The sequence below is a fragment of the Biomphalaria glabrata genome, chromosome 18 (assembly GCF_947242115.1).
Source record: "Biomphalaria glabrata chromosome 18, xgBioGlab47.1, whole genome shotgun sequence".
NCBI lineage: Eukaryota > Metazoa > Mollusca > Gastropoda > Planorbidae > Biomphalaria > Biomphalaria glabrata.
The window spans coordinates 10851440-10874429 of NC_074728.1; the positions used below are offsets into that span (position 1 = coordinate 10851440).

The 22990-nt window shown below is 36.2% G+C and overlaps 2 protein-coding genes across 2 annotated transcripts; one reads left to right on the forward strand and one right to left on the reverse strand.

Moving 5' to 3' along the window:
- Positions 1–1770: 1770 nt before the first annotated feature.
- On the reverse strand, positions 1771–8780 carry LOC106073700 (putative ankyrin repeat protein RF_0381). The gene is made up of 2 exons (XM_013234328.2): positions 8664–8780; positions 1771–6285 (listed from the first exon to the last, which is right to left on the reverse strand). The coding sequence occupies exon 2, from the start codon at positions 6266–6268 to the stop codon at positions 3599–3601; it is 2670 nt and encodes an 889-aa protein (XP_013089782.2). The 5' UTR covers positions 6269–6285; positions 8664–8780; the 3' UTR covers positions 1771–3598.
- A 7812-nt stretch (positions 8781–16592) lies between these two features.
- On the forward strand, positions 16593–22928 carry LOC106073699 (uncharacterized). Its single transcript, XM_056017825.1, has 5 exons — positions 16593–16657; positions 17347–17442; positions 17653–17757; positions 18491–18545; positions 21096–22928. Exons 2-5 carry the CDS (start codon positions 17353–17355, stop codon positions 21506–21508), a joined length of 663 nt encoding a protein of 220 aa, XP_055873800.1. The 5' UTR covers positions 16593–16657; positions 17347–17352; the 3' UTR covers positions 21509–22928.
- The last annotated feature ends 62 nt before the right edge of the window (positions 22929–22990 follow it).

A 22990-nucleotide genomic window follows, 5' to 3' on the forward strand; every position in this document is an offset into this window, starting at 1 on the left:
ATTATTGGTGCCCCCCCCCCTTTTCCTTGAACATCACATAGAAATATAGGCTGCGTGTGGCGCCCCCTCCCCCGATGATGGCGCAGCGTTCCATTTTTGCCCCCTCTCACTACGCCTCTGGCCCCATCTATAGTTTAGGTTTAATTAACTGGGAGGGAGAGGAGGACCATTAAATCTATTGCCCTCCCCACTACTCTCATTATGCAGAAAAAAAAAGGGGGGCGGGCGGTTCCAGTTTTTTTTACTCCAATTTATATTTACTAACGAAGAAATCTTGCATCTTAAACATACAACGTCGTGATCGGATATCTATAAAAATCATTTATATTTTATATTTGATTTAGAATTTAGATTAATTGGAACTATTGTATGTACATGTATTGCGTATTTTTTCACGAAAAAATAAATCCTCTTCCTCCGAGACACGTGTCGTAAATGTGATCTGAAAACTCTCGGGTATTACATAATAATAAATCATAATGGCAATGTCTTCAACTCAAAGAACAGCAACTTTGTGTGAATAAATAAAAAAAATCGCAATATTACTCAGTGGATCATCGGGAATTAAAAACTTGAACTTGTTATTTTTAATTTTTATTACAAGCCTTTTGACGGGCCGGATTAAACCTTTCAGCTGGCCGGAGTTGCCCGCGGGCCGTAGTTTGCCCATCACTGGTTTTATATTTTGCGTCTCGAGAGACGATCTTCTCCCTTTGCAAGTAAACGTTGTCAAAATTTATTTAAATTTCTGTTCTCTATATAAGCAATGACGTTATATTTTCTTTGGCTCAAGGCATTCAATGAGTCTTTGTGAGTTTCTTTTTTATTGTAATTTTTATTTTATGAAAGATACAGTAAAAATTCAGTTTTTTTTTTACAAAACTTTAATATTATTCATTCCGTCTGTTTGTCTGGTGCAAATTTTGTACATGTTTTTTTTTTCCATTTTCTATTCTCGGATAAAGTTGAAATTTTGCACAATTATTAACAGTACTAAACAATACAGGAATCAATTTTTAAAAAGATTATTTGTAAATAGAGTTTGTGTTAATACACAAACTCAGAGGCGGCCCCAATCGAACTCACCGATGGACAAGTGTGACAAGAGGGTCAATAAGGGTAGCTACTTTTTTTAAATAAGAGTTAGTCCCCTTTAATACATTGTTTAAGTCTGTGTTAACTATTTACAATTGCCACTTTCTCTTGAGTCTTTGAGCTGACCAGTGTACATTATTTTGAACTGAGCCTTTCCTACTATTTTTTTTTCATTATTTTACTTTCTTTTGTTTGCCTTTATGTCCGTTTTTTTTAATGTACTTTTTCTTTTGTTCCTAAATAAACTATTTATTAGTTGTAAATGAAATCTCATTGTTATTACTTGTATGTCTCAGTAAGTTATATATTTTGAGGTTATAATTAATAGCCTAGGTAATATAACTTGGGGCCACTAAATACCACTGGACTAACTTGCCAGCACAGCAGAAGTCACTGGTCTTATGACCTTATCATAATACAAGGTCACAACAAGGAATATTCAAGCCATAGTCTTGATCATTCAAAATAATATTAGGCTCAAAATTATAGATTCCGTTTAGTAATGAGCGATCAATCAATCAATCAGGGACCTTATTAATACATAATAGACAATTCAAAATAAATAAACAGGTTGGCAGCTAAACCAGATATTAGATTTTAAATACTTTGATATTCTACAAGAACATAACGACATCAACGATTGAGAGTGAAACCATATTTTTCATGTATACCGTACTTTATTTCTGTTTTATACATCATGAGCATACATAGTAATGCTACATTTTAAATATGGTTTAGTTATTATCCTGCATCTAGACAAAAAATAATCCAAAATTTAAAAAAAATAAATTGGGGCGAATATAAAAATCTATAAAAAAATATTGACAAAACTGTATATTTTTTAATCTTTGCCTTTATGCCTTCTTTGTCTAACAAGAAATTGCACAAAGTTTTAAATAATGAAGTTTTATATTTCATTCGGGAGAAGAAAAACGTCACTCCACCTCACGTTCACTGTTAGCACAAAAAGTTATGTTGAGAAAAAAGTAAAAAAAATATAAATTTTATATTCACCAAATACTATCTTCTGTTGGTAAGCTGAAAAGAAAAAATCATAAAGGTTTGGATAACTGTCTAGAGCTACTTTGACTTCCGTTTAAAGAGGGGAAGTTGAGCTAGTGATTGGAAATGTTAATTTTCAAAATGTCAAGTACAGTAGGAAGAAATGCCGTTTGAAGAAACGCCGTTTGAAGAAACCCCCTAGGAAGAAACGCCCTTGGAAGAAAAGCCCTTGAAAGAAACGCTGAGAAAAAGACGCTGTAGAAACAAAAAACGCTGAAGAAAGAGCACTGCTGAAACTTTGGAGACCAATAAAGGGAGGTCGATTGGGAGTATTGTCGGGAGTCTTGGGAAGTAAGAAAAAAATGATCCAATGTAGATCATACCCCATAACTTACTTGACCTGTGGCTAGATGAATGTTATCAAAGTAATATAGCTTAACGTTGATACTTAACAACTGAGCAAGACCTTCCATTCAAAACAAAATTAAAATCCATGAAAATGTTTTAATCCCTAAACTAATCATTTGCAATTTCTATCTCCTAGTTTTAAAAAAATAATAATCATTACAGGACATTTCTCAGATTTTACATTTCAAAGGATTGTAAAAATAAATGGTTACACAAAATTTACCAAGCTACATACGATCAAAAAATGTAAATAGTATATACAAATATTTAAAGAATTTAGTTTTGTCACATGTAAAAATTTCATTTCTTGACCTCTTTTCATCAAGTTACATACATAATGATGAGTATTTTAAAACATGCCTTCAGTGAGCTTCACATCGTTAGTTAAAAATGTGGAAACTAGTTACAACAAAATGAGATTTAAGTTCAGGCGTAATTGCAAAACAAGATTATTAAAATAGCTGGACACATTAGCACGACATGTTAGTACAACTGTAGGTCTAGATCTATTGTGTAAGATGTTATCATGCCTGTATGTAATCAAGGCTACATTCGACTTCTTTATAATAAACATACAATAACATATGTAGTACTCAGCTGAAAAAAACTAGCTCTAGTACTCAACTAAACATCTAGTTCTAGATCCAGCACTAGACTGAGCAACTAGATCCAGCACTAGACTGAGCAACTAGATCCAGCACTAGACTGAGCAACTAGATCCAGCACTAGACTGAGCAACTAGATCCAGCACTAGACTGAGCAACTAGATCCAGCACTAGACTGAGCAACTAGATCCAGCACTAGACTGAGCAACTAGATCCAGCACTAGACTGAGCAACTAGTTGGACGTCACTTTCCTGATGTTCTTTGTTTTACAATCTGCCTGCTCATTTTATGAACTATCTATACAAAAGTGTTGTCACAGACTAAAAATCGTTTAAAATAGTAAAAAAAAAGAGTATATGAATAAAAGCAAGAGAATAATAAACTCAAAGTTTGAAGTGATTCAGGCTAGTCATTACTTTAAACATAAATCTCAGATTTCAGTATATAAAGAGATATGATAGACAATACTTTAAAAAAAAAACTGGTTTTAATATATCACGTAATTGGGAACATCCTCAAACAGAAGCTCTTGTTTGATTTTGTTTGGTATCGGCAGTTGATTGACTTTGATTTCCCTGTCTGAAGTAGCCCCAAGTAAGTCAGATACATGGACGAAGCTGAGAGTTTTCAGAGAGAGAAGGCCGTCGAATAGTTCCCCTTGCACCAGCTTCCTTCTCTGAAAATTCTCTATGAAAAAATCCATGCTTAAAAAAGTCGTCACGTCGAATTTGGTCAGAAAACGAATCTCCAAGAGAAACGTGGCCAGGTCAAACTTTTGCTGCAGCATGGCCAGCAAGAAAGGCGAGACGTTTCTGAGGCGGCACCTTTCATTGTAAACATTGTAAAACAGCTGTCCGCGAGACGCGCAGTGGGGGTATATACCTTTGCCAAAGGCTAAATATAACATGTCTATCTGATTTCTTACGATAAACAAGTGGGCAGCTTCTTGGACATGGGGCGCTAAGTGGAACTTGGCCTGGCGTTCTAGAAGAGTTCTCACCATGTCTAGATCCTCTTTCTGCATTGCCACAGATAATGCTGTGTCATTCAGCGCATTTATAGCGTTCACATCAGAGCCTTGGTCAAGTAGGAGCTTTTTAATGGCCGGACAGTTAATCTCACTCTTGCAGGCCAGAATAAATGCGGTGCTGTTATCCCTGTCTCGTCTGTGGATATCCAGATTCTGTCTGAGCAGTAGCTCAATCATGTCCTCAGCAAGTTCCAAGTCATCCTCGAACTGTAATTTTTTCAGCAACAGAGTCAAGTAAGAGTCTCCATCTCTTAAGACAACATCTGTATTAACTCCCTTGTCTATGAATATGAAAGCTAGTTCTAGATTTCCAGTTTCAAGAGCCGATGACAGTGGCGATTTCTGAGATTGATCGAAAAAATCGTATTCAGCCCCAGCATCTAGTAATAGCCTCACGTTTTCTACAATTGAATTCTCTACAGCGATAGATATTGGTGCTTCGCCCCACCTGTTCCGAAGATTCACGTCAGCGCCATGCTTCAACAGCGTCTCCAAAAATCTGGAGTCTCTGTTTGCACTGGCGTGAACAAGGGGAGTGTCGCCGTTTGCATCCACAATGTTGATGTCAGCATTGTGTTGAAGCAGCGCTTCCATCAAGTCCTTACTCTCTTCCATAACACACAAGTGTAGTGGGCAGACAGACGTAGAGATGGCGTGAAATGATACGTAATATGGCTTGGTTAGCCTCGCTCCGGAGTCCATTCCTTTAGAGAGAAGAAACAGTAAGATGTCTTTCCTTCCAGAGAGAATAGCCCACTCTAGAAGGCGTGTGTCGTTGTAGTCTATTGTAAAATTTTTATCTAGTTCCTCTAACAAGCACAGTTCTTTGTATCCAATGGCCATCTGGCAAGCCGCACTTGTATCTTGTTCAGCTTTCTGCTCTAGAAAAACTGTGACACATTCTAATTGCTTACATTTGACTGCTATTTCTAAGGCCGTGCCTTCGCTGTTTCTTATATTATCGTCTGCTTGGATGGAAAGCAAATATCGAACTATTTCCGGTTTGCCGTCTTTCGCAGCCATCATTAATGGCGTCAACTGTTCAAATGAAGTAAACTCGTTGATTTTGGCGCCTTTACTACAGAGCCATTTCACTACATCTACATCGCCGATTTCAACAGCTTTCAATAAAGGGCTGCAGCTCTTCATTCGCTTGTGTTGTTTTGACCTCCTCACGACCTTGACGTTGACGTCTGATCCGTTGTCGATCAAAAGTTTGAGAATGTCTTTGTCCACGGAACTCAAACCTTTTTTCTCAACTAGCACTAAGTCTAAGAGCGTCTCCAGAGCAGTTTTCCCACCAGAGCCTCTTTGATTGATGTCACTGACGTCCAATGCGATTAAAGTGCTCATCAGTGAGAAGTCTCTGTACATCACAGCTGCACACAGTCTTGGGAGCTGGGACGCCTTTCCGTCACAAAAGACAGAAACGAATTTGAGCAGACCCAGTTTGTCTGCCAAATCCCGAATAGTCTCCCCGTCTTTAGCGTCGGATACATTAGCGCCGTTGGAGATCAAGACCTGCATCGCCCCAATGTCCGCGCTCTCAACTGCTTTCCTCAGAGCTGTGTACCCTCTGTTGTTTTTTAAATCCACGTTGTCATGACGGCACAACAAGCGAGCCATGTCTGCTGAGCCGGACATCCTTATGGCCAATATTAAAGCTGTATCTCCTCTGGCGTTTCTCATAGAAGCGTTCGCACCTTTGTTCAGCAAAATTCTGACCATTTCGAGAAGTCCTTGACGAGCACAGAACATAAGAGGGGTATTTTTCTCTTTGTCCGTGGTGTTAGGATCGGCGCCACGATTCAGCAGCTGTATAAGATTAAGCTTCCGTCCGGACTTAGCGACTAGCATCAGCGATTTGTTAAGAGCTTCCTGTGAGTGGTCTTGATTCTGACTTAGAAGATTCTCAACATCTGTGTACACGTTTGAGGTGGCCATCTCGTCCAGTTCCGAGTCCCTTGATGTATCCTCTTCCCGTCTTGTCCTGAGTTCTGCCAAAGGCAAATTGTCTAACTCATTTAAAGCCTTAAGTTGTGACCTTGTCCTTACTAGTCTCTTACTTCGATGTTTAACAATCTTAGCAAGTTTTTTCATACTTTCGGGGTCAATGGACTCAGCCATTGATGCTTGGGGTCGATCTGGGGAGGAAAAAAGGCGAATAAAATAAATGTTAACGATTAACAAGCTCAAAATCTGAAATATAAATAATACTACAGAGAGAGAGAGAGAGTGTGTGTTTCCACAAAATCAGAGACCGCCAAAACGTTTCTTTTCATGCTTGGAAGTAACGCAGGTAAAAAAAAAAACAGGTTTTGATATTTTCGTACCAAAAAGTCTTTTTTTGTTGTTGTACACTGTAACTTACTATTGTGAAAAAACGAAAGCTTAAAACCTTTGGCCACATTACGAGATCTACGGGGCTCGCAAAGATCTTTCTTCAGGGAACAGTGCCAGGGAAAAGAAGAAGAGGCAGACAGAAAAAGCGATGGGAGGACAACATTAAAGAATGGACAGGCCTGCCATTGAGAGAGGTTCTGAACAAGGCAAAAAAAAGGGAGGAATGGAGAAAGACGGTCGACAAATCTTGCCTGGTGCCCCAACGGTCCAACAGACTAAGGGATAGGTAAAGGTAAAGGTAAAACACTGTAGTTGCAGAGCGTGTTTGCTTCTGTCAATATATGAATGACATGAACCATCACATTAAATGCAGAGGCGTAGTGAGAGAGGGCAAGGGGGGTGCGAGGCATACGTACCTACATACTCCTTACTATCAATGGACCTCATTCACCAATAATAAACAAACAACATTTAGCCACGTGATTCTCTATCCTTTCTATACAAATTAATCCATAAAAACTGTCACGTGATACGTTTTTTTCATTGTTTTAACAATATTATCACGTGGCTAAATGTTTGTTTACGATTGGTGAATGAGGTCTATTATATATATATATAATAATAATCTTTATTGTCCATATGGACATTTGTCTTACAATTTGTGCATTACACCAAACAAAAAACATAACTTCAAGAAACCAAAGTGTACATTCACACCAGACTCATATATATAAGTTATCAGCTTGTCGATATTTGATATACAACGATAGTTTTTTATGCACGTTTCACTGTAAGTGAGATAAACAAACCAATAACACATTAATAAGAAACTTATGGAAGTACTTAATATTGTAACTCTATAAAGTACAAGCAAAAATTTGCAAATCTATATCTGAACAATATTTGTACAATTTGAGCTTACAAGGTTTAAGTATATGTGTCATTTAAGGTGAATACAAGTATTTACAACAATGCTTACTTTGACTTTTCTAATGTTGTATAAAAATACATTACCAGATTTAGTTTGGTGGAGACACTAGGCAGGAATTTTTGTGGAAACCCCTACATTCTTGTAGCTTCAATATAACTTATAAATAATACATCTAAAAACGTCATATTTATGAAGAAAGAGCAATCCAACCTGTTCATTTAGTCTCTATTTTATGATGTTGAAAATGAATATATGATATTATTATATATTTATATAGTATAATAATTTTTATAAGCATGTTAAAAAATATTTAATTGAATGAAATGTGAAGGCACGCTAAATGGGTTTTACACTATGGTAAATCCGGCCTTCAAATAAAAGAGAAATCGTATTTTTTTTTTAAAGTAGTTTTTATATTTTCCTTTTTTCTTTTTCTGCCTATTTATTTTTACATTCATGTAAGCGGGTTGTCGATTCAGCCAATAAAACTAATAAGCGATCTTAGTATCGGATAACGTTTCGATACGCGTAGACTGTAATCATCTTTTTTACAGGGAACGTCTGTACTTAAAGACGTTGTCCCTACAATATCTACAGAAGGGACTGGTGTTTCCCAGCCAATGTTCTGTATGGCAAGCTTCTCTTACTTCATAACATAGGGGCTGACTGGCTATATGGGCATTCGGGCGAATTCCCATTGGGCCGATACCCCAATGGGCCGGTAGGACCACAGTGAGAATTCCTTTTTGAAGTCACGTCTGTATTTTATAAAATAAGGGCCGCATGGATGCTACTTATGGCACGTATTAAATTGTTAAATGTTTTATAGTATTATCTTATAAGAGGGGCCCTCTGAGCGAAGTATTTAAAACAAATCTTTTATAGACTCTACTAGTTCCCTACTAATTAAACCTTACACATTTTCCGAAATAATGTAATAGCTTACATCCCTAGACAGTGCTACTAGTAAGCTTCATCATGTCAGGGCCTATACACTTTGCGATTTAAAAAAACAACACAAGGCCTTATTCAGGCCTTTTCCGTATAAGGATATAGTGTTCACTGTATGCCTGTGTTCAGTTTTCGATACATTTTCAAACTGAATGATTTTAAGGACAGGTAGACCTAGAACTAGAACTGGAAGTCCATCATATAATATACAATTTATGGGCCTAATGGTATAGAACTGCGCGGACCGATTTAACACACAGTCCGACAGCTTAAACATAAGGTTAATGTGTTACATACCTGGTGTAAGCAGGGATAATTTGTTGAAAGAGAGCCGCCTTTTCAAACTCAGTTCTAAATGATGAAAATATCACAAATGTTACAACCAGCACACTGAAGGAAAAGTCATTGACTGGACTGCTGATTTTTAAACACACACAAAAATGGGTAACTCATCTCTAGGTACCAATAAGTCAGCGATTCTTAACCTGTGCTTCACGTACCCCTGGAGTAACTGGCATTCCTGTAGGTGTTTAAGAATGCCAATTTCAAGCATGGCGTCAGGGCCGGTCTTAGGCCACTGCAACCTATGCGGTCGCAGTGGGCCCCGCGCTTTCATAGGCCCGCGCTGATTCTAGGTGTAATTATTAAATTGTAGAATACATACGAAAAAGTCATGGAAATCTGAATTTATTGAAATCTCAGGAAAAATAGACACAAGTGTCATTTGTGGGTGTCATTCATTACGGAAAACGCCAATCCTACGTGGGACAAAAGAAAAAAAAAGCCATTGTCAGCTTTCATGTAATAAAATGAAACAAGCGGGCGAGTTTTCACCTTCATCAGAAGTTACAATTCTTTATTTACTTTTATAGTCACTGGCAAATACATATGCCATAGGTTGCAAAGTTCGTAAATGAAAGTTAATTTGGTCGCAATTTTGTTCTTAGTAAAGAATAAATAAAATTCAAAGTAATTTTTTTTTCTAATACAAAATCTTACTTGTCACTTATTACCCTTATTCCCACCCAGACTAGGCCCCGCGCAATCAGTTTCGCATAGGGCCCCGCAATTGTTAGGACCGGCCCTGCATGGCGCACTATGCTTCTGTGACAGAACCTTCCGAGAAATAAAATGGTTTGCGTATAAATATTTAGAACTGGTTTTAACAAATAAAAAAATAATAATTGGGAGCATGTAGGGGGAGAGTTTGAGAAACACTGATGTTAGAACTTAGACACAGGTTACTGTGAGAACCACGTGCGTGGACTGTTTTGGTAATAGCCGTATACTGTGGTCAACAGCTCGTGTAGGGACCCACAAGGAGGAAATAAAAAAAAAACACACAAGTTCAAGGGATGGGAGGGGAAAGGTCACCAAGCACGACGTTTCATTTCAAAAGCTACAGGGCTGAGAAGTCGGAGATCTGGCCACCTAAATAATATCTGAACACACCCACTAATAAGAGTTGCTGTTATTAAGTTTGAAAGTAATACACACAGATGCAGGGAATTCAAAGTCTTTAGATTAATCCAGACTGAATAAGAACCTGACATAAGCTAGGGTGATTAAAGACGATCTTCTGCAAGCCGAGGGGGGCGCGGTGGCAGAGTGGTTAAGTGCCTGGCTCCCATAACTGGGTCCCTGGGTTCAAATCTCGTCGAAAATTTGACTTTTGGGTTTAGGGATTTTTAGGGCGCCCTTGAGTCCGCCCAACCTGACTTAACGTTAGGGAAAGTAAAGGCGGTTGGTCGTTGTGCTGGCCACATGACACCCTGCTCGTTAACATTAGCCAAAGAAACAGTTGACCTTTAACATCCTCTGCAATGTCTATTAGGGGACCGTTACTTTACTTACTTGTGTAGACCGCACAACACCCTCTCCTTAATATCAAAAGCTTTCGCAAGTGCGTTTACAATATCCTGAAACAAAAAACCAAACTCGACTCGTTCTAGTTGTCATTGTAAAAGTCAAGATACTTGAGATTATTAACATTTTACATTTCCCCAACTAAATGATTAATGACGTCAGAAAACAACAACAAAATGTCGCGGTAAAAAAATGACATCAGTTTCCACCAAGCGATTAGGATGTGCTACAAGAGACAGGAGCGGAAGGATTGTGATTAGCGGCGTCTCAATGGTGTAGGATTGTGTGATGCAATCTGAATAAGAGGCGCCTGCTCCTGATTTTTTCTTCAAGTTTGACTCCCGAAGCCTTTCCTATGTTTGGGTAAACCTGCAAAGCAGCAGAGGTTACAATTCAAAGTTTTCCTTTTCCTTGGTGGGTAGCAAGTCTAGCAAGCAAAGGCTTATGAACCCATCCTCTCAAAAGTTTAGGCGCCAGTTACTCGCCTTTGCCCCTTCTCCTATTCGTGAAAACGGTTCCGCCGGACCCAATACATGAGGCACACTTAAAGGCTAAGAGGTGGACTGGTTGCCTGGATATATTTGAGACGCTGGCTATTTGGAAACATTTTATCACTAGTTGAGTGCTTACATCCACCACTTCCACCAATAACAACTTTACGGAACTTTAGTATGCATCTGGATTCGAATGCGAGCCCTTCGGTTGAGTCTAGATTAATCTTATATTTCGTTGACGTTTTAATGTGGCTAGCTGAGCAACGTCGTGTAGTCGTGCGCACTTTCTTAATAATAATAATAATAATAATAATAATAATAATAATAATAATAAAAACAATAACAATAATAAAAATAACAATAATAATAATAATTATAATAATCTTTATTGCCAGTAAGGAAATTTGTCTTACAATTTGTGCATTACACCAAACAAAACATTATAACTATAAAAACAAGATTACAAAGAGAGTTTGTGTTACACAAACTCAGAGGCGGCCCCGTCGAAGTCGGATCCCTGTCGGATCTGCATATTCGCAAATAATATTCAAGAGGTGATTTAATTTTGATGTAAAATGTTTTACACGTTTCGGATGTTCCTTCAGAGTTGAAGATAATTAGTTCCTAGTCCAAACCTCCCGCAGGACGACGGGGGATGGGAGCGGGCAGGGTTTGAACCCTGGGCCATCCATAAATCTGAACGACAGTCCAGCGCGCAAACCGCACGACCAGGCAGCCATCCGATGGTCAAAAGTAATAATGTTTCAAAGATTCATTTGCCGTAAATTTAAATTTAAATTTAATAAAAAATAGTAGATTAGTTTTAGTATATTAAAACATTACAATATTGATCAAAACGTTTGGAAATGAAAATCTACACTTTTTTTTACACTTTAAGTTTAGAAATTGAAATTCTACATCTTAATCTAGTCTATTTTAGTCTAAACTAGATCTAGAAATTCTAGATCTAGACTCTAAAATAATTTTAATTAGAATATAATTCCAGATCTAGATATACTGTAATAAAAATCTAGATCTAGTTTAAAAAATCTAGATTAGATCTAAATCAAGATATCATTCTTTTTTTAAACGCGAGTCACATAACGAGGCTTAATAAACATTACTATGCCGAGTTCTTTTTTCATTTCGTTTGAAGAATTAATTCCATATAACGTCAGAGGGAAAAAAAACACTACGTCACACGGCCTAGCTAGACTAAAAATTGCCTTCATCTATAAGAGCCATTTATCGAGTGTTCATAGACTTTGGTGCACCGAGTGCTTCTTTAAGCATTTCATTTAAAGAATTCATTCCATATGACGTCAAAGGAAAAAAAAACACTACGTCACACGGCTTAGTTAGACTAAAATATGTTTTCATTAATACAAGCAATTTTTTCGAGGGTTAATAGACATTGGTGCACTGAGTGCGTTCTTTTAACATTACATTTAAAGAGTCCATTCATATGACGTCAAAGAAAAAAAATTCCATTACCTCACAATAGGCTAGTACCGGTACCATAAAAAAAAAATGTCTTTATTTACACGAGATATTTAACAAGGGTTCATAGACATTGGTGCACTGAGTTCTAATAGAATTTATTTAAAAAGGATCAGAGCCGCATTGTTTTTGCGTTTTGTCTGTCAGTCGGTCTGTCCGTCATCTTGATATAAAAAAAAACAACTAAAAGTTATTAAAAATTGATTAACCTTTATTTTACGTTTCAAAACATCGCAATAATTTTTAGGTATGAACACAATTGAAAAGTGTATATAATAGATTGTTCCGGATGTTTGTATAAATAGTAAAAGAAAAAGAGAATTTCAGATAAATGTAATACCGTTAATTAAATTTTTTGGATGGTCACGTATAAAAATTAGATGTACTACAGCCACGTGGAGAGATTTTCATACCTTACTTTGGTGTTTGGATTCTGTTTTCCTTAAAAATCGGAACATAATATTAACGATAATTAGATTTTTTAATGTTTTAGGTAGAAAGTTAAAAGTACTGTAAGAGAGTAGTGAGTTAAAATATTTTTCATAAAAATCCGTAAAAACATTATTTTGTAAATGAGAAGATTATTTGTTTATTAATTAGAAGAGGGAGTTCAAACAATTATTTGGCGTTAGTAGATTTTTAAATAAATTCGGAAATTTCTGGCGACGATTTGTAAGAAACAAAATCCGGAACTTTCTTTATTGATTACAAAACTTCTATGTTATGTTTTACAAGAAAATTAAATGTCTAAAAAGTAATTTTCAGTAATCAATTCTAGTAAATTACTTTTTTTTAAAGCCTTATGCGATTTCAAACAATCATTAGGCATATTTCATGTTTTATGAAACAATATCCGGAACATTTTTACACTTAATGAAATATAAGTCAGTATAGAGATTTTGATTTAGCATTAATATGCTATTTACATAAAAAAACGGAACAACATAGTATTGATAATGTGTTTTTGCAACGTTTAAGCATGGAAATTGAATGTAATATAAATTAGAAGAACAAACAAACATTTGTTGGTGTTGATTAGTTTTGCACAATAAAATCCGGAACAATTAATTTTTAGATACTTAAAACTATTGAGATGTTATGGGAGGAACATTAAAGTGTAAATCACATTTTCAATAGCTTTTAGAGTTCTAGTTTTTTTAATCTAATCGTGACGGACAGACTGACCAACAGACAAAACGCACAAAAATAATCTTCTTTTATTCGGATGGGGGCACTAAACAAAAAATAAATAAAATCTGATTTTTTAAAAAAGTTTAAGGAATTGGTTTAGCACCTGATCATGTAGCGACGTTACGCTACTGCACGAAAATCGCTGCATAAAAAGTCCATTAAAAAAAAATGTGCGTGATATTTACATACAAAATGCATTATTAGCCTTTATAAACAAACAGAAATGTTTTCTTTTAATTTTAGCAGCTAGTTGACCAGAAAAAACATCTTTAACTATTATTTATATTTGTTGTAAACATTTCCTGTACATTTTAAAAATATATTTGACTTAGTGATACTGAAAATACACAAAAATTGTCCGTCTTTGTTAGCATATTGTAACATTGCCTCCCTTACATTTACGTAATTGTTTTAGAATTGGTGTATTTTTATGAAAAAATCGCTTGCATAATTAATTTTATAAATTAAACGGTTTGCTTTTAGAAAACCAAAAGTAGCCGTTGCACCTAAACTTTTCAAGCCGCATTTAATGATGAAATAATATTTTTCATATCTCTTCTAGTTTTCGAGATCTGAGTGTGACAGACGGACAGACGGACAGACGGACATTTTGCACAAACCTAATAGCGGCTTTTTCCCCTTACGGGGGCCGCTAAAAAACAGAATGTACATTCACACCAGACTCACTCATAATTTAAATGTGAACAGTTTATATCAGACTGTTTCTATTTAATAGATTTATATCCTTACTCTAATTGTATATATTTATATATCTTACAATACCTAACAGAAGGGTGACGAAGAAACTATTGGGGAACCAGTCAACTCAGAACTTAGTTCTTTCAATGAATTCACTCTTGTTACATAGAGCGAGTACATAGAGCGAGTACATAGAGCGAGTACATAGAGCTAGTACATAGAGCGAGTACATAGAGCGAGTACATAGAGCGAGTACATAGAGCGAGTACATAGAGCGAGTACATAGAGCTAGTACATAGAGCGAGTACATAGAGCGAGTACATAGAGCGAGTACATAGAGCGAGTACATAGAGCTAGTACATAGAGCTAGTACATAGAGCGAGTACATAGAGCGAGTACATAGAGCGAGTACATAGAGCGAGTACATAGAGCGAGTACATAGAGCTAGTACATAGAGCGAGTACATAGAGCTAGTACATAGAGCTAGTACATAGAGCGAGTACATAGAGCGAGTACATAGAGCTAGTACCTGGAGAAACTCTTGTGTGTATTTTTACTTTGCCAACTATCGTGGCTCAACACTAAAACATTGTATATAGGCAGGGCCGGATTTAAGGCAGGGCAGACGGGACTACAACCCCGGGGACGCCACAAGAAATAGGCTTCCACAAAAGAGAAAAAAAATTAATTTCGACGGGTCAAAAACATTATTTTACACATTTTTACGACTTTCAATTGCAGGGGCCTCCAAAAAAAATCCTTCCTCGGGGCTTCCATATACGTCAAACCGGCCCTGCATATAGCAGGGGTTAGAAAGAGGTTGGCTACACTGTTGTCAACTAAAAAATGAAAAAAATTCATTATTTTAAATTTGTTTTTGGAAAGTTAAAAAAAAATTATAATCGTAAACATTTTACAACATTTATCAACAAATCAACTATTCTGTACACCGGTTACAACGAAAAATTGCTATTAGTCTGCTGCCGCTCTATTTGTAAAAGTCTACACGAAAGATTTAAATCTTCATACTTTTTAAGGTGACAAAAAAAACAACACCCTGTTACGTATAGGAACCATTGTTATATTACAGGTTTTAAAAGATATTTTGTGTAAATTTTAACGCGATTATTAAAGGATAGAAGAAATAGTCATACCGGTCAGAAAAAAAAATAAAAGGAAAAATATTGCAAGCATCTGTCCTTGATCTTTGGTTAATCTGACATGTTGAGATTATTACTAGCATGAGAGGCAACCCTATCTAAGGCTATTTATAGTTGTCACAGCGCATGGCAAAAAAAAAAAGGGGGATATGACCTATTTATGACGTCATAACTTCATGTGCTCTAGAATTAGATCGTGAGACTTGATACCGATCTAGTGAGAACTGGCGTTTGTACAGGCGTTTCAATTCATTAATATGGCTACTTTGGCTAGACAAATCTATGCATGTTTTTGTCAGTGTTTTCATTCCAACTGATGCGTCTGTTCATGTTGGATATGTTAAGTAATGAAATCGAATTATTATTATTATTATTATTGGATGTGTTTTTATTGGAGAACAAAGACTCTGATAATATCCATCATAAGTTGTAAAGGTTGACTCAATCGGTAAGCCACATTGTGACAATAATAGGCCAATATGTGGGGGGTAAACACCCTTCACAGAGAACTAGCAATGAAAAAATCAGGTTTATAAAAATGTGTGAGCCTACAATAGCATGTCCAGCTAATTATCTGACCGTCACATTTAGACCTCATTAAATATAGGCACTATTTAAAATCTAATTTGACCATAGTCTGTAGCGTGCTAAAAATGATGCAGAATTTAGGCTAAACGTTATTACAAATTTAACATCGAGAACACTTATAAACAATTGCTCATACATTATTTATAGAACAAGACTTAAAGGCTTATAAAGTATTTGTTATATTATTATAGTAAGTATATATTATGTTTGGACATAGTACAGATCCAACAATAGTACCAGATAAGAAACAATAATTATGTTTCCAGCGTTCCATATATATATATATATATATATATATATATATATACATATATATATATATATATATATATATATATATAGTGCTTTTTTTGTAAAAAAAAATAAAAAAAAAATAGGTGCCGTACTCAGTGAGTAGGTGCCGGTAATCAGTAGTGGATTGTCTAACTTTTAACTACTAAAAATTAATAATATGCGTTAAAATACAAGAAAAGTAATATTTTTTTCAAAAAGGTGCCGGTACGCCGCACCGTACCGTAGCCATGTATATATGTATATATAAGAAAGATGTTCGTCTGAAAAGCTTGAACTATGATAGAGTGTAGATAGAAGTGTCTCCCCCCTCTCACACTTATGATATGCAAGTATCACGGCAGACATTCTCAGTCTTATCAAGACTTTGTTAAGTGTTTGTCTCCATTAAGCGTTGACTTCACGTGACTTGACCGTGTGATATATCTTTCAAAAAAATGTAAGTCTGTCGTATGTGTTAGTTTTCTGTGTAGATATTAATCTGAGTTATAGTGTGGTGTTGGTAAGACATACGAAACATTTAAAAACATTTTTTTTTTGGTTAACTTTTAAATGAGCCGAATGTTCATCCAGATTTGATCACAAACCTCCAGCAGGAGGGCAGAGATCGGCGGCTGGCAAGGTTTGAACGCGGGACCAATGAGACGATAGTGTAGAGTGCATATCACACAACTAGGCAGCCATCCAAGTTTTTTTAGACTAGTGTTCAAATTTTTAAATTTCTATTTAGGAATTTTCCACAATTAATATACTAATATTTCAAAGTCAATAAGTAAGCTAAATCTTATTGTTTTACACTATGTAAATAAATAGCTCTAGATCAATCAGAAGTTCAAGGAAGATATAATTAGCCCTATTTTTGAAATATAGTTTTATATACGCTGCAATGTTCTTAATTAGCATATGACACAGAGCCTCGACTGTGGCCCATTCTACAATAAAGTTTGTTCCATTTATTGAACAGTCTGAATTAGTCTTCCACATATAGTTCTGTGTTCTGACTAACGTCCGCGCATGTGGCATATAGCCAAACAAGACACTTCAACATCTTCTAAGTGATGATATATCAAAGTCAGTTACATCTTGACAGCGCCAAACACTTTACAATCTATTTGAAATAAATTAGCTTACATTAAATGGGAGGTAAATAGCCTGGCATTACATTGGCCTCGATCTAAACCTTATTTTCAGAGCATCATGACAGATAATGAAATGACTGAATCCAATGACCACAGTTCTTCATTCAAACTCAAGTTTAAAATAGTCTGGACTCTAGTCAAACATAAGGTACCTTCTCATTGACAACATACCAATAAGTAAGTTTGTGCATGCGTGGGTGTTTGAGAATATGTGTATGTGTGTGTGTCCAAGTGTATTTGCATGTTTGAGAATATGTGTATGTGTGTGCCCATGTGTATTTGCATGTGCCTCGTTTAACTGTACATTGGCAACTGTGTAAAGTAGTTATAAATCAAGGACTATATGTGTATACTTTAGTGCACTGGCCTCAACAAGTTCATCTCTAGAAAGTTAACCAGACTACAAGAGAGGAGACTGTATAGACAAAGAGCAAGTTGTTCTATTTATGACCTGGTAGAAAAAGTAAGTAATTTACATAGTAGTCAATTATTTACATAAATCTTTAATATTGCTATAACTTAGCCAAATAACCTCAACGAAAGCATTATAAAATAATAAAATAGAATGTTTAATAATCAAAAAAGAAACTAGATCTAGAGCCACACTAATCACATCACAAGCGTCCTTGTTTTTATCTCTAATCGGCCATCTTACTTCCACTCTTCTTTTCATGTCTCTGTCCTGTGTCTCATGGTGCGCAGTCTCACACCCAATGGCAGCGTGCATTGTAGAGTCATCACAATATGAGAGTTAGCGTTTACGTTAGTCATAACTTTGAGACCACCTTAAAGAATAATGATCGACAGACCTTAAGTTCTTAGACAAGAGCTTTCCAGGGGCTTAGCTAGGAAATCGCCAACATTTGTGTGCCCGCGTGGCTTGACCTATTTCGGGGCCACTGCATTTAGCGTAGTATCTAATATTTAATGTAAAAGAGATTGATGCTTGGAGAGAGAGAGAGAGAGAGAGACAGACAGATAGATAGATAGATAGATAGATAGATAGATAGATAGATAGATAGATAGATAGATAGATAGATAGATAGATAGTAGATAAATAGATAGATAGATAGATAAATAGATAGATAGATAGATAGATAGATAGATAGATAGATAGATAGATAGATAGATAGATAGATAGATAGATAGATAGATAGATAGATAGATTTTTTATATTTTTTTCATACATTCCAAAGGTTGCATACCTTGAAAGTCGACTTGAAGATGTCTCAATGTGTGTCTCAGAATGTTGTGAGTTTTTTTTTACATTACATTATTACATTATTATGAGGAGTCTATTTACATATATGTATTAACTATAATCACAGATGTCAATATTCATACTTCGACCATTGTCTTGTGAGTAACCATTGAGCATACTTCGCCTATTATGTTATGACCATTAAGCTGCTAGTAGCACAAAGTGTTCAGACGTAATATGTGTAGCTACTCATCCGAGTCTTTGTCGTTGTTTATTGCTATTTTGTTGACCTAACTGTCTAGTTCATTAGCTTTCATTTCACAATTTATCTTATGTAAGACAACGACCAAAGGCCATTTTATTCTTTATTAATCTATTTTTTTTATTCACTTTCCAAAAGATTACATTGTAAAAAAACAACAACAAATGTAAAAACTTTGTTCGGAAAGTGTTCATAGTTCTTGCGTTCATTTGCTTGTCTTATTTGCCCCGCTCTCGACACGTAAACTGCCCACATGGGCTTACATCTCACATGGGCTTACATCTCACATGGGCTTACATCTCACATGGACTTACATCTCACATGGGCTTACATCTCACATGGGCTTACATCTCACATGGGCTTACATCCCACATGGGTTTACATCTCACATGGGTTTACATCTCACATGGGCTTACATCTCACATGGGTTTACATCTCACATGGGCTCACATCCCACATGGGCTCACATCTCACATGGGCTCACATCTCACATGGGCTCACATCCCACATGGGCTTACATCTCACATGGGCTTACATCCCACATGGGCTAACATCCCACATGGGCTTACATCTCACATGGGCTTACATCCCACATGGGTTTACATCTCACATGGGCTTACATCTCACAAAAAATGCATGATCTTCGGAGTTTTGAAGGGCAATGTCTTTATTTACTAATAAAGTTCAACATTTCTGGGACACATACACACACACAAGTTTTTTATGGATGGTGTATTGTCAGTATTCAGTCATTCTCAAACTGTGGGGGAAGGCTTACGTATACAGGAACTGTTATTTTGTTACAATGCCTGTTTAGGACTTTATTAAACTATTTTTATATTAAGATGACGAACGTAGAAACATTAAAAAGAAATTTAGTCGACAGATTTAAATAGGCACATTTAAATTAAAACATTTATAGTTTATATTTGTTTGCATATATCTACCGTTTGGTACGCAATAAAGTCATGTCATGCAGCGCCTCTTTCATATGATCTTGATATTTAAAGCTAAGAAAATATATTACATCAAAAATAGTGTCAAGTGCTAGACGTTACAATCTCGTAGATGGTTTGATTGGCAGTCATGCAACACTTTGGAAACGACCTCAAGCTTTGAACGCTTAGAACATTGCTTGAAAATCTCGATATCCATGTCCAAGCCTCCTGCAGGGGGTGGGGAAAGGAAGCGGGCAGGGCTCGAACAACATCCTTCTGACAGAAGAGCTAAGCGCATACCACGTAACCAGGCAGCCAGAACAGACTAGTAGATTTGAATTGTGTTGGTTATGTTACGAGTTTAGTTTAATGGCACGTGATGCTGTTTGTTGAACTTATAAGCTCGATTATTTTCTGATCTTTTAATTTACATAGAATGTCTCCCTAGTTTATGTGTTCCCTCCGTTCCTTCGTGAAGTAAATACATTATAGCTTTTATATAGTGCTACTTTCATATTTATTACATGTTCAGAGCGCTCTGGTCCAATCTCATTTGTGGACCAGTTTTTTTTTTTTGGGGGGGGGGGGGGGTATCTAGGAGTTTGTTTTCCGTGCTGCCTATAGGCGCTCAGTAAACAGAACTCTGCCCGAGTCGGGTGTCGAACCTTGACAGGGTAGCCAAGCCAAGCCAATTTCAAGCGTACTTAGCCTCTCGACCACACGCTTCCCACATACTACTAGTAAATACAACTAATAACACAGTACTCCTGGATTTAGCCAAACAAAGCTCGTAATTAAAAATATATTTTTCCATTGAAGAATGCGTAGACTTAAATCAGACTGATGCGCTGTTTTGTCATGTCCACATTTTTATATGCTTGTTAGTCTCTATACGCTGACTGCAGAGCATGAGAGGAGGATCCTAGCAATGGAAGTGAAATGCTACAGACGAACCCTAGGTATCGCAATCAGAGACCGCATCACAAACCAAGAGATTAGAGACAGGGTTACTGCTAACTAGCGTTAAAAAATGCAAGCTTAAAATATATGGTCATATAACAAGATCTTCGGGGCTCGCAAAGACCTTCCTTAAGGGAACAGTACCAGGAAAAAGGCAGATTGAGAAAGCGATGGGAGGACAACATAAAATAATGGACGAGCCTGCCGTTGAGTGAGGTTCTGACTAGGGTAAAGGATAGAGAGGAATGGAGAAAGACGGTTGACGAGGCTTGCATGGTGCCCTAACGGTCCAATGGATTAAGGGATAGGTAAAGGTAAAGAAAAAAAGAATTAAATAAAGAGGTCAGTTAGTATTATAATGATAATAAGATAATAATACAATTTCTGTAAAATAATATCGGAATAATTATAAATCCTTCTTTTGTTGTTTGTTCTGACAGTGAAGAAAGATAACTCTTTGCCGATCGGTTTCTGTGCTTACGTCCCTTACACAGTCAAACTTCAAGCGCAGGCAACTCTTAACTGTTTCTACTTGATCAAGTGTAACCATGGAAGCGGCTTCAATGCCAGCACCGGTGTTTTTACCGCTCCTAGCGAAGGACTCTACTTCGCGAGTATCACTCTGGGCATTGTGGGCAGTGAGAAGGTGGATGCCCTTGTTGTCAAGGACAGCGGAGGCAGGCGAGACGTTGTGGCCAAAGTGAGCTCTGGCACCCAGGGCACCTGCGCCTGTGCCACGGCTGTGTTTATCATGTCAAAGCAGGATACGCTCTACGCAGAGTCTATAGGTGATTGTAGTCGTCCCAAATCTTTATCATGTTTCTCTAGCTTCGTTTGTTTTAAGATAAAGTAGTCTATCCATGCTTTGACCCTTATGTTGTTCTAAGGTCGATATGTGGTACAGTTAAAGTACAGCGTTTCTTAATATTTACAAAGTTTATATCAAGTCACTCTGTCTGTCTGTCAGTCACAAATTTTGTACACGTTATTTCTCCCACTTGCCATTCTCGGATTAATATTAAACTATTGAATGCCGGGCGTGTTTAAGTACAAATTGATCTCCATTTCTTACTTTGTCATAGTAGAAAATGTCTCATTGAATTTAGAAAGATATTTATAAATAAAATATAAATGAGTGAGAAAGGTTTACAAATTAACAATAGGATTAAGACTAAAAAAAACATTTTAATGCCGATGTATTTAGGTTTTACCCCTTATTTTTTTTTTTATTTTTTTTAAAGGAAACCTCAGAACTTGCGCTATTCAGTTTTAGCTTTATCATCATATGAATCCTTGGGCCTTAGGCCTCTTTTCTTTGCCTCTTTTTTGGGCTATGTCCAATGTCGATGTTTCTCTTTTGCCTTTATCGCGAATCGCATTTTAAAATACAAATTATATACATTATCAAATATGATATTGTTTAGCTTCTTCTCGCTTGACTAAAATGAGGAATTCAAAGATGCAGAAATATTGAGCGGATTAAATAACGCTAATCATCTAACGCGTTAACAAGTAGAAATTGAAACTTTGCATAATTATTCATAGTCGATGACATTGCACGAATCTAAAGATTAATTTAATGTTGGAAAAATAGAGTTAAACTTTTCAGTATTGTGAGATATGACTTTCAGTATACGCTTATTTCCTCTGAACATGCGTTATTTTAAAAACTATTTTTCAATTTTTTTTAAAATTTTGCTTGTTTATCTATATAAGAGTCTAGCATCCTCTGAATAAATAAGATATTGTTTTGTTCTTGTTGTATACACAGTAGACCTTCTTTTTAATATATATTAGTGATGGCGTCATCATAGTCGGTGTCACCCGGTGCGGTAAGCTTGGGATGTCATCCCCCCCACCCCCACAAAGAAAAAAAAATAATATCGCCCTAAAAAAACAACTATTTCTTGTTTTATTAATGTTGAACAATGAAACTGTACGCTAATTCATTGATTGGTTACACCCGAGAATAGTTTTCTATTCTAATTTAAAATGTCATTGTCTTTGACATTTTATCAAAATGTATTACATAAATTAAAAATTTACAATTATAGAATTGAGAAACCTTGAGTCGAACGTATTTTTTTTCTAGAGATTATTAACCACATGGTTGGAGAATAGAAAGCTTTACTAATTGTGTATTTGATATTTTTCATTGGATTATGACTAATTTCTGTGAAGTATTCCATGAGATTTATTGATAGCTGAAGTTACCTATTTATTGTGAACCGTTCATTTATCATAATTAAAATATTGTTTGCTATCTCGTGAGTAGTTTAATTGAGTCTATATGTTGTAGTGATATTACTCAGAAACTATAGTAGACATACCCAAC

Excerpts from the sequence above, each read along its gene's own strand:
- LOC106073700 (XM_013234328.2), bottom strand. The coding sequence starts at position 6,268 with ATGGCTGAGTCCATTGACCCCGAAAGTATGAAAAAACTTGCTAAGATT.
- LOC106073699 (XM_056017825.1), top strand. The coding sequence starts at position 17,353 with ATGACAGATAATGAAATGACTGAATCCAATGACCACAGTTCTTCATTC. Across the intron at positions 17,443-17,652 it reads GGACTCTAGTCAAACATAAG|TGCACTGGCCTCAACAAGTT; the intron begins GTACCTTCTCAT and ends TGTATACTTTAG. Across the intron at positions 17,758-18,490 it reads TTTATGACCTGGTAGAAAAA|GTTGCATACCTTGAAAGTCG; the intron begins GTAAGTAATTTA and ends TACATTCCAAAG.